Here is a 10,636-nt window from a genome sequence, read left to right as displayed (position 1 = left end):
CCCTGCTGCCGGGAGCTCCGGGTAGGGCAGTCCGCAAGGGCTCCCTGGCCACAGGGCAGCAACGCCCCAAGGTGCTGCTGGCCCACGGGCCCGCCCTGAGGCCAGCTCGGAGCAGCCTTTCCCGTGCGCGCAGCCCCGGCCAGAGCCCCCCGCGGGGGTCGCGGCGGGGCCGTCACGGCGCGGGGCGGTGCGCGGGGAGCCGGTGGCCGCGGGGCCGGGGCGGGGCCGGGGCGGTGCGCGGCGGGGCGCGGTGCAGGGCAGCCGCGGGCACACGTGGCTCAGCCCCCCAAAAAGGCGCTCCCCGGCGGCGGGAGAGGGCAGTCCGTCCCTCGGTCCCCCCAGAGCCACCGCCGGTCCGCTCCGTCCAGCCGTCGGTGGGTGCCGGTGCCAGGGACCGCTGTGTTGGCTGCGAAGCGGCGGCTCCCGCCCCCTGCGGAATCAGCCCCAGGTCCGGGGCGGCCCTACCTGCCGGCACGATGAACCTCACCGCCGAGAGCCACCGCATTCCGCTGAGCGACGGCAACAGCATCCCTCTCTTGGGGCTGGGCACCTACGCCGACCCGCAGAAAGTAAGTCCGGGGGCGCCGGGACGCCCCGCGCCGCGGGCGGGGGCAAGTGCCGGCTGCCCTCGCTGCAGCCCCCCGAGCCGCGGCTACCCTCCTCCTCTCCTCCCGTCCCGGCTACTTCTCTCTTTGCTCCTTTCCCCGTGCGAAGTTAGACCCAGCTCTACTATGAGCAGTGCGGGCAGTGCGCGGCCCGCAGATGAGGAAAGGTGGGAAGAAACAAGAAAAAAAATCCCGCCCAGCTTGCGGTGTGCGGCGGCTGCCACTGTCGCCCACAGCCCCGCGACGCTGGGCGGACGGGCAGGGGCGCGGGGGACCTGGAGTCGGGACGGTGCCGTGCAATGCCCGGGTCGGGAAGGGATGGGACCCCCGGCAAGGCAGCCGGGAGCCCTCGGCCCCCCGGAGTCAGGAGGGACGGTGCCGTCATCTCCCCTGCCTAGCCCCCTGCGACGAGCGTAGATAAAACGAGGGATTTCGGACCGCCTTGCGGCTGCCCCCAATACTTTCCAAGTAATGTTCCTGAAACAAAGACCCAAAATCCTGCATCCTGATTCCTGCGGTTCCCACAGCTGACTGCCAGTGGCCAAACCACTCTCAAATATTCTTCGCATCCTTCGGTTCTGCGCCGGGCAGGCATCCCGCCTGACCGTGCCGATCGGCTGCACCCGTGGAGGACGGGGAAGCACACCTGATGCTTCTTCCCTCTGCGGACCTGGGAGCGCAAAGGCAATTCAGTAGCCACTGCCTTTTAAAGCTCTCCTAAACTGCCTGATCTTTCATCAGTTCTCTTTTTTGTTTGTTTGAAGAGTTGGAAAAGAGGCATCGTGGCCAGAACCCTTCTTGTGTAATAGCTGCGATGCAATGTGTGTGTATGACTCCACATATCACAAGGTATTTAAAGGTACCTTTGTCAAGAAAACTCTTGATTAAAGCCATTTACCAAGCACTAAATGTACCACGGTGCACCAATAACGGTGTCGAATTTTCAACAAACACTGCTGCAGGCAATGCATGAGTGATGCAGAAAGGGTGTAAGGCTTCCCCAGGACTGCAGTTCTCACTGGTTAACGATGCTGGTTTACATAGGGAGAATCAATAGGAATTCATGACTTCAGAGCCCGGGCATCGTCCCCCACATCTCTAAACTTTCAGGAGATATTTTCAGCTAGTGCATTCTTTGAATAATGGTTAGTGAAACAAAATTAAGGTCTCTAACAGGAATTTTGATATAGCAAAGCAGAATGTTGCATAATTCAGTGAAAAAAGAGCTCTGAGTGAACTTGAAGCATCTTTTTCCAGACGTGTACATCATGCCCCCAACCCTCAAGTTGCAATTTTTGCCCTAGTTTTAAGAAAAATGCAGCTGCCAGCACAAGAGCTCCTACCTTGCTGCACTTCCTGCCTGCAGCCTGGACAAGCCGTGGCCCAATACAATGGAATCAGGCAGGGAGTCCAGAGTGGCAAGTAACCTGACAGAGCTGAGTGGGGAGCTGGATGGGATTCCCTTTGCCAGAGGCAGCTTCTCAGCACTGCTGTTACCCTGCTAAGAATTCATTCTGCAGGAATTCAGCTGTCCCAAAATCAACAGAGCAACAGATCTGCTTCTTCTCCCCCCGTCCTGCAAAATCCTGACGGTTCCTTCCTTTGTTTGCCCTCCCGTGGTTTGAGGTGTACAGCGACCCTTTGCATGGAGTTCAATGAGCCAAAATGAACCATTTTTAGGGAGGGCTGGTTTTCAGCAGAATCAGCCCCAGGTAGTGGCTTTTTGCATATATGTCCCTTGTTTTCTGCTAACAGAAGGTAAGGAGGACAGGATAATGCAGGCAGGGCAGGCATTGCTACGGCAACTCCAATTTAGAGCGATCGAAGCCGCTGTGTAACTGTACCCTCAGTGGGGATGGGTGCATATATCCAACCACCCTTTCTCCTTCCCCCTGCGTTTGTAGGAGTTTGATTTTCTGAGCTTTCTCCTTCTGCACGATAAACACGTTAGAAAGTTACGGGTGGGAGGAGGAACTGAGGAGAGGTAGAGAAAATAGCAGTGATAAGGCACTTGCCACAGTCTCATTTTCACAGAAGACCAGGTGAAACAATGTGTGTTTATCTGGCGGAGCTGGGCTGGGGCTTTACGCTAGGATTAGGACTGCTATTTGAGTCGAAGAACTTGTCACAGAGAGCAGCTGGGGAAACGCAGCGGCAGCAGCGTGCTCTGGGATTTGTTGCAGAATTGTGCTGCCGGTCGGTGATGGGGCAGGATGTTTAAATAGGTCACGGCTTAAAAGTTGCCCGTTTCAAAAAGGCTGCTTTGCTGATAAGGGGGGTGGGGAGTGGGGGCTTCTGTCAACTCCTTGCTGTGGCAGCAGAGTGCTGCTTGGCTGGGACAAGCTGCTTTGCCGAGTGCTGAGCTGTGCCTGTTGCAACTTCCAACGGCATCCCTGGCGAGGTATCTGTCCCGTTCCTCCTGCCTCAACAGCTGAAAGGCTTTGTGGCAACCCAGGACCGTTCCAAGGTTTATCTTGAGGAGTGAGGCTATAAACTAGCGCTGACACGTTTCCCTTAAAATGCTTAGCTGTAGCCTTTTGTGGCTGAATTGCTTAAGAAGCAGCATCTGAGCCACCCGTTCTCCAGCGGTGGGGGCAGGCAGCTGGTGGCAGCAACAGCTCAAGCCAGCCCCAGCACTCTATTTCTGCTCATGAGTCAGATCCCTGCAACTTCTAGCTATTTTGTGCTTTGATATAAAATACAGAGCCATTCATTTGTCAGATTATTCATCTTGCTCTTGGAGGCAGGTTTTTGATTTAAGCTGGTTTGCTTTGATTTTTTTTTCCCCCAAAGGTTATTCACCCCGGCACCTCCATGTCAGAGCAGCTTGTCCAAAACAAATCTGTTTTCTTAGTGTCAGGCTGTAGCCCAGTAGCTCGTAATGAGCCCGGAGTGTCCTTCCTGAAGTGCAGGAATGTGCTCGCTGGTTAAGCCAATCAGGCAGATCTAGTTAGCCATGGAACAGGGAAATCTGCTTCTCCAGCAGTCGGTTAGAAGAAAACAAAGGCAGGAGGCAGCTTTCACATTTCAGGCTTTGTCTGCATAAACTTATCAGCAGTGCCTTCAAAACTGAAATGTGTCAGCAGCTTGCCTTGCTCATCTTAAATAACTTAATTGTTCTCCCAAAGACAACTTTGGGAGATAAATCATGCTTCTCTGGTTGTGAAATACTCAACAAAAAAATACATCTATTGACAGAAAGCCCCCCTATACAAGTTTACTGACTCAAAGTAGTACATCACTCAACAGGAGCAGAGCTGGACCACTGTGGAAAAGGTCTGTTTGATAATCAGACTAATTTTAATTGAATGCTCTTTCCCCATGGATGTAAGAGAGCCTTTCTTCTGACTGGGTAGAGGTTGGGATAACAATTCAGCTAATTCTTTGAGGCTGAAAAGTGTAACGTTGGGGGTTTCTTTTCATTTTACTCTCCTACCACAGCAAGAAAGTACAATGAATCCATTGGCTATCAGTTCATCTGCTAACAGGAAGGAGTCTTCACTGGGTCACAGAATAGAATTAGTCATAAACTTGGGTTATTTATCAAGAGAAGTGCATAAAAAAATTTACAGGTTTAATCCATGTTTCCTGTGCTTATTTGAAAATAAAGGAATGCAATAATTGCATAACTATTAAGCTTAATTTTCTTTTGCAGGCAGATTTCAGTGTGTTGAAGTTGGTTTTGCATTCTCCTTCATGCAAGGAAGGAAATGTATTATTTGTATTAGATTCTTACCTACATAAAAAAATTAGGCTGTTTATCCTACCAAAGGATGGACACAAGTGAAAAAGTGGAAATCTCAGTCACTGACTCCTTCCACTGCTCTTTCTTCCCTTCCCCAAATATTCCTTCTCCTCATGAGTTTGGGTGGGAACCACAGTGGGAACTGTGAATCAGGACTACCAGTGCACTCCAGACAGCTTTAAAATTTGAGGCCAATTCTACCTCTGTTTGGCTCTGTGGATCCTTCTGGCAAAGCCCTGCGAGTGCAGGAGTGGCTCTGCCAAGGCTCCAGCCGATGCCCCGTGTCCAGCTCCCCCTCCCTGAGGGCCCCCAAGCCGTTGACCCAATTCTCCAGGGTATTAAATAGATGGGTGGGAGGAGGGAGAGGGCAGTCCCACAGGGGAGGGTGGTAGACAGAACAGGCCCCTGGGTGAGCCCCTGGCATTGCCCTGTGCTACAGCAGAACCAGACCAGTCCATGGCAAGCTCCCACTGCCTCCCAGCACTGATTCTTAGCTTCCAGCACAGCCCATTGAGTGGTACTGGTACCCATCTGGAAGCAGATGAAGTGTGGGGATGAGCAGTCTTAGAGGGGAAAGGTGCTAAAAACACTCCTAAATCCTGGAAATCCTATGCCTCGTTAAAACTGCACTTACGCCTGCTTCACTTTATAACTCATCCCTGTCAACACAGCTAAGATCATCAGTCCAGTGTCTCCACATAAATACTTGCTGTTTCCCTGGAAGGTCAAGGGGCCTTGGCCACAGCTCCTCTCCTGCCTTCCTGTTTTGACTGAGGGAGGACAGGGCTTGGAGAGAAGGTTGTAGCAACCGCACTGTACACAGGCGCTGCTTCTGAAACATAAGATTGGGCAAAGTGTTCAAGAATAGCACTGGGTGAGGGCTGTTGGCAAGTTGCAACTTAGCTAAAAATGAGGTTCTGAGGTAGCCAAATCCATTCATAAATTGGAAGCAGTTTTGTGGAATAGTTTCAGGCAAAACAAATGGCAAAGCATTTCATTTTGGGCACTGGCAGTACAAGCTGAGGAATCAAAGAATTATTAAAGCACTTGGAGGTAGCAGTTGCCTTTCCCTGAATAGCCCGCTGGTAAGGCAATCCACATGGGCGGTGGGAAACCAGATTCAGTCCTCCTCTCAGCCTCTGGGGATTAAGCTCATATCAGACAGCTCAGGGAAATAACGTGATTGTGGGGTAGGTGATAGCTAGAGAGAGGCAAGAAGAAACAAGCACAGGCTGGAGCAGGAGGAGCACCCTGCCCATGGGAAAGTGCACTGCCCACCAGCCCCACAGCACTGGATGCTGAAGAACTTGGTATGGCATCCAGCCAGGAGGAAGAGAGACCCATTTCCCCAAATCTTTAACTACCACAAAGTAACCCTTGTGAATGCCCAGACAGTCTGGGTTTTGTTTAAGAAGAAATTGCTGGTTTGAATCAGGGAGAGGAAAAGTTCATCCAGGGCTCCCAGATCCAGTCTGAGTGACCAAGTTTAAAAAAATCTGGTTTGGATAAGTAAAAACACTGTTTTGGCACTCTGAATTACTTTTTACACCCAAGCTAGAAGCTGAACAGAGTAATTTTTCATTGTACAGGTCTAACAGCTTCTAATGCTCTCATAGGATCATTTATGCCAAGTTCCTTGCACAAGGATGTGCAGGCACAAACTTTTTCAATCACTCTGAACGGTGCTGGCTGCACCCCTGCTGCAGGCTGCCTGTCTTCGGAGCTGTCATAGGCTGCTATTAAGTCAAAAGAGGTAATAAGTGATTTGTGCCCATGATGGGATCTGGATCTCTGAGCTGCAGTAAGGGAGGAATTACACACAACTTAATCCCCCTGTTTTCCTCCTAGAAAGCCACCACTGGCTCCTGAAACAGGATTGTCTGGAGACAGCAATGATTTCAGGTGACTTGTAAAGAAAGTCACCTGGCCTGACCCAAAGCTACAAAATGAATCATCTATTGAACCTTCCTGGGTGAAGTAACACTGAAGACACTGTTGAGCTTAAAGGCTTCAGCTTCTTGATTTCTTACCTGTAAATTTACCCTGACTCAGACAACTGTCTTCCTCTTGAGGTAAACTTGGCTTCTGGATTTTTTTTCTTGAAAGAGATGAGAGAGGCAGTGACAAGAGCAGGAACTATTCTAACATCCAAGTGTTGTTACAGCCTTATCTTATTTCCCATGACATGCTATTAAATATGTAAAGAAAATACCTCGGTCCTTTTAAAGTAAATTACACATGATTATGTGCTTGAACTCAGCAAGTATTGAGTATGAAGTTAGCTCTCTAATGAAGTGATCTTTACGAACCTACATGAAATTACCAGGGAATTATTTTTTTCAGATGTAAAATATTGGGAACCTGATTTGAACAGAGCTGGGGGAATCAGCTGGGATATTTGGTTACAAAACCTCTTATTTATGCCTTGAATTTAAGAAGAAAATAAAATTCCTGAAACAAAATGAATTTTTTAAAGGTTATTGGGTTTTATCTCCTAACCAGCATTTCCAAAAGATATTGTGTCCCTTCATATTCCCTTTTGGTAACTACCAAGAGCTTTCTCAAGCTCTTTACTTTTTAAGCAGCAGCATTACTTCATGCAGCACTAGTTCCTCTTGTCTTCAGGGAGCGCTTTGGAGCGGCACAGCCACAGTTGGTCGACACGTAGCAACATGAGGTCTCTCAGGGTTGGGATTTCTGAGGTGTTTCAGAGGGCAGCCCCACGCTCCCTCGGTCTCTGAGGATATCCTAAAATCATAGTCCAAGTGGAGATTCGTACACTTGAGCAGGGGTTAAAGGAAGGAGACACATGACTGCAGCCCAGAAAGACAACTGTGCCTGATCTGCTACATGTGCTGGAGGGCTCCTTGCCTGCCTGTTAGTAAACTCTTAGCCGAGCCTCCACACTGAACAATATTTATCCTGAAACCCAATATCTGCAGCCGGATCGCTCACGGAGTTGTGACTCAGTCTCATGCTTGAAGGACTAAGCCATACTGAGGCAGTTCTGCTTACACAGACTGCAGATGGCATGCCTTTCCTTCAGTGGCTGGTATCCTGGTGTTGAGTGATGCCCCCATTGATTAATTGCTCAGATTTTATTCCTTAACTAAGCCAGTTACCGGCAAGACCCAGTTGCCAAGAGCAGATAAAGGCAGGATTTCTTGATATTTGGTGCCCAGATGCCTTGAGGAGGTGCAGCAGTGGGCATCAGCTTTTAGCAGGCAACAGACCAACTTGACTCTTGGGCAAGAGCTTGTGTGAGGAGTTAAGAAGCTGCAGTGATTGGGCTCCAGTATTGCCTTAATTCAACCTTGCTGTTTGCTACAGAGGTGGCAAATATTCCAGGGAATAAGTGGTTTCACACATGAAAGAGTGCTTTCACAGATCAAGCTCCCTATAATAAAGAGGTGAGGGTACACACTAGAAGGTTAAACTAAATCAAAAGGGTCTCAGAACAAGTTCTGATTTCATTGATGACTTTTGCTAAAAGCTTACTGTTGTGTGACACATTTTAAAATTCCCTTTTTATATGCTTAAGTGGCAGGTTTATTACCTCTGATTTATCTTGCGTTCTCCTTTTTTCCTCAACTGTACAACTTTTCTGTTTTGCCACTGGAGCAGTCTTCCTCCATTTCTTTGTCTTTAACATTTCCTTCTTCATGTTTAGCCTTGACCTCTCCTCCTCTGCCTGCTTCTGCCTCTAGATGCCTCAGTTCCTGCTAGCTCCCTGTAATCTTGTGTTATACAACAGAGCATTTTTGGCTTTCATAAATGCAAGATTCCATCTTTATCTCATTAAGAAAGGAAACCTAAGTCATATAATTAGAAAAATCACGTAATTAGAAGAGGTAGATGTTTTTTTTCCTGAAATGTGGCAGACTCAGAAAGTCCTAGCTTTTGTATAAGAACTGAATTTAAACCAGATTTAAAATTTGGATTTGATAAAATGACTTACACACTCTGTCAATCTGGAGGAAAGATTCTTGCATGCAACTTTTTTGGAGACACGAGCTTTGCTCCTAATACTTTGATTTGCACCAAACCCATGGTTCTAAGACACTGCTGAATTTGCAAAATGCTCTTTTACCTCCATGTATCTTTGCTGATGAAATCTCTCTGGTTCTTCATTTCCATGAAACCTGAAGTTTAATAAAAAACAAATTGATAGTATTACTAATCTCTACTTTGTGCTAATGGCTTCTGTTTCCAGTTGTGAACACAATTAGTGTCTATCATGTGTAGCAGATTAAAAGCTACAAAAAGTAAAAGTGTTTACTGAAGTGGTCAACATGTAAAATTCCTAATGAGAAAGAGCCCAGCCTTGTAGATGAGTGTGAATGAAAGACTAACTTTCTAGCTACAAAGTTCATTAACCAAGGGAGGACTTCTGAGTAAAATGGACACAAAATTGCTGGTCCTGGAAAACGCTGAATTTTTTAGTTTGCTATAAGGAGCAGACTGTGGTCAGAACAACTTCTTCCCCTCTCCCTGGCCACTCCAGCATGCCTAAAACAAAAACCCTTCTTCTTAAAATGAGAGGCGAGGACTTACACTAATGAATCCATCGATAGCCAGATAATTGCCTGGCTTTGTGCAGTGATGCCAGCCTCATCAAGCAGCGGGGCTGGCTCTTGCAGCCACCCTGGCACCGTGTCATTTGGCTCCCAAAGACTGTACCAACACGTGCAGACTTGGACACGGCAGGAGCGCTCCACAGGAAAATGCTCCCGGAACAAGGGGGCCTTTAGAAGGTGACAACTTTGTCTGGGAGTCAGGACAACTTTTGAATGGTGGATATCAGGTACCAGCATGACCCACCAAATGACGCGTCTGTCTATAACACAGGGTAGAATCGTGTTTAATCAGTCCAGTTCCAAAACTAATAGAGGGTTAATCCAGATAAGCTTTTAGGACAGTAGCACTACTCAGAACCAGTCACCAGGGATTCTTCTTTGAAAAGTAACCAAACAGAAAACAGACCTTTTCCATTCCATAGCTGCGTGCTGCAGTGACAAGCTCTAGCTGTTTCAATATACCCCTCTTCCAAAAATTACAAAGTTAGCTGTTACCAGTGCAATAATACTAAGCCAAATATTGACACCCAAAAAATAGTACTTTTATTCTTCTCTTTTCCTATGGCTTTCTAAATATGCTGGGGTTTTTAAAAGCCTGCTCAAAAGCCACAGGGAAAGCCTATCTATCTAAATAAAAGTTAAGAAGATTGTTTTACAGAAGATGAGACAGGGAATCACTGGCATTGTTGAAGAGGGGAAAAACTGAACCCCTACGAGTGAGTAATCGGGATTACCACAACTGAAAGATACGCTTTTTGGCAAGAACATTTAGAGCCCAATTTTCCAGGCAAAGCTCCATTTTTAAAATATCCCTGACCGACTCCATACGCTAAACATGGCTGTGCACTCCTATGCGCCCCTGATTCCCCACAGTTCTCCAAAAAACAGTGTAAGCATGTTCTTGCAGCTCATGTGGGAAGCTAACATCTGGATTGTCTCTTTGGTTGACCTAGGAGGCCAGATTTGTCGAAACTTGAAAGCACTGTGCAGAAAATGCCTCTCTAGGCTTGGAAGCCAACTCATGTTGGTTCAGCTAACTAGGTGGTGGAATTCCCCAAGTTTTACATTTGCCTTTGCAAACACTTCTTCGAACTGGCGCCAGAAACCTCTCCCCTTTAACTCTAGGGAATGAAGCAGAAGAGCTACTGGCAACCTTTTCTTCTCCTTTATTGCACAAGCTGCTGCTTTATCTTCCACTTGTACCTCACGCATCCCTTTGATTGCATTGCTTGTCTGAAGGGTATTTTGATAGCACCCACCCTCCCAGATAGATCCATGCTTCCCAGGGCCAGCCAGCTGGCTGCTGTGTCCTCCAGCTCTTCAGGAAACTTTCCCAGTCCACCCCCCTACCTCTGTGAGCACAGGGACCCAGGTGTGCACATCATGTTCTTGGTTTGCTTTAATCCTCTAGCTGCCAGCAGAAAGGTATGGCAGTTCTTCAGCTTCACCTTGCATTAACTGACCTTGTGTCGAGTGAAAAGTTGCAGAGTTCCTAAAACTGAGGATTCTGCCATCAAGTGTTAAAAATAATTCCAGCACCCTCTGCCAGCTACAATAATAAGGTTTTCCTGAAGACAGCTTTGGCTAAATCCTAGAATAACAATGTCACAGGAATTCTAGAAATGCTAAATCTGCAGTTATGCAATCTAATGTCTGTTGTATGGACAAACCCCACGCTTCAGGCCACTGATAGAGCATCGAGTTAGAGG

At 47.9% G+C, this 10,636-nt stretch overlaps 1 protein-coding gene across 1 annotated transcript in view; it reads left to right on the top strand.

The window, feature by feature from the left end:
• The first annotated feature begins 285 nt into the window (after positions 1-285).
• AKR1D1 (aldo-keto reductase family 1 member D1) overlaps positions 286-10,636 on the top strand; it is a 34,693-nt gene continuing 24,342 nt past the window's right edge. The window contains exon 1 of the mRNA XM_066549851.1: positions 286-569. Within this exon, the coding sequence (XP_066405948.1) occupies positions 477-569 (93 nt within the window). The 5' untranslated portion in view covers positions 286-476. The remainder of the gene's footprint in view (positions 570-10,636) is intronic.

Source organism: Molothrus aeneus, chromosome 5, assembly GCF_037042795.1.
Source record: "Molothrus aeneus isolate 106 chromosome 5, BPBGC_Maene_1.0, whole genome shotgun sequence".
Lineage (NCBI taxonomy): Eukaryota > Metazoa > Chordata > Aves > Passeriformes > Icteridae > Molothrus > Molothrus aeneus.
The sequence above is the reverse complement of the archived record's forward strand: the minus strand, read 5'-3'. Positions and strand labels throughout refer to the sequence as shown.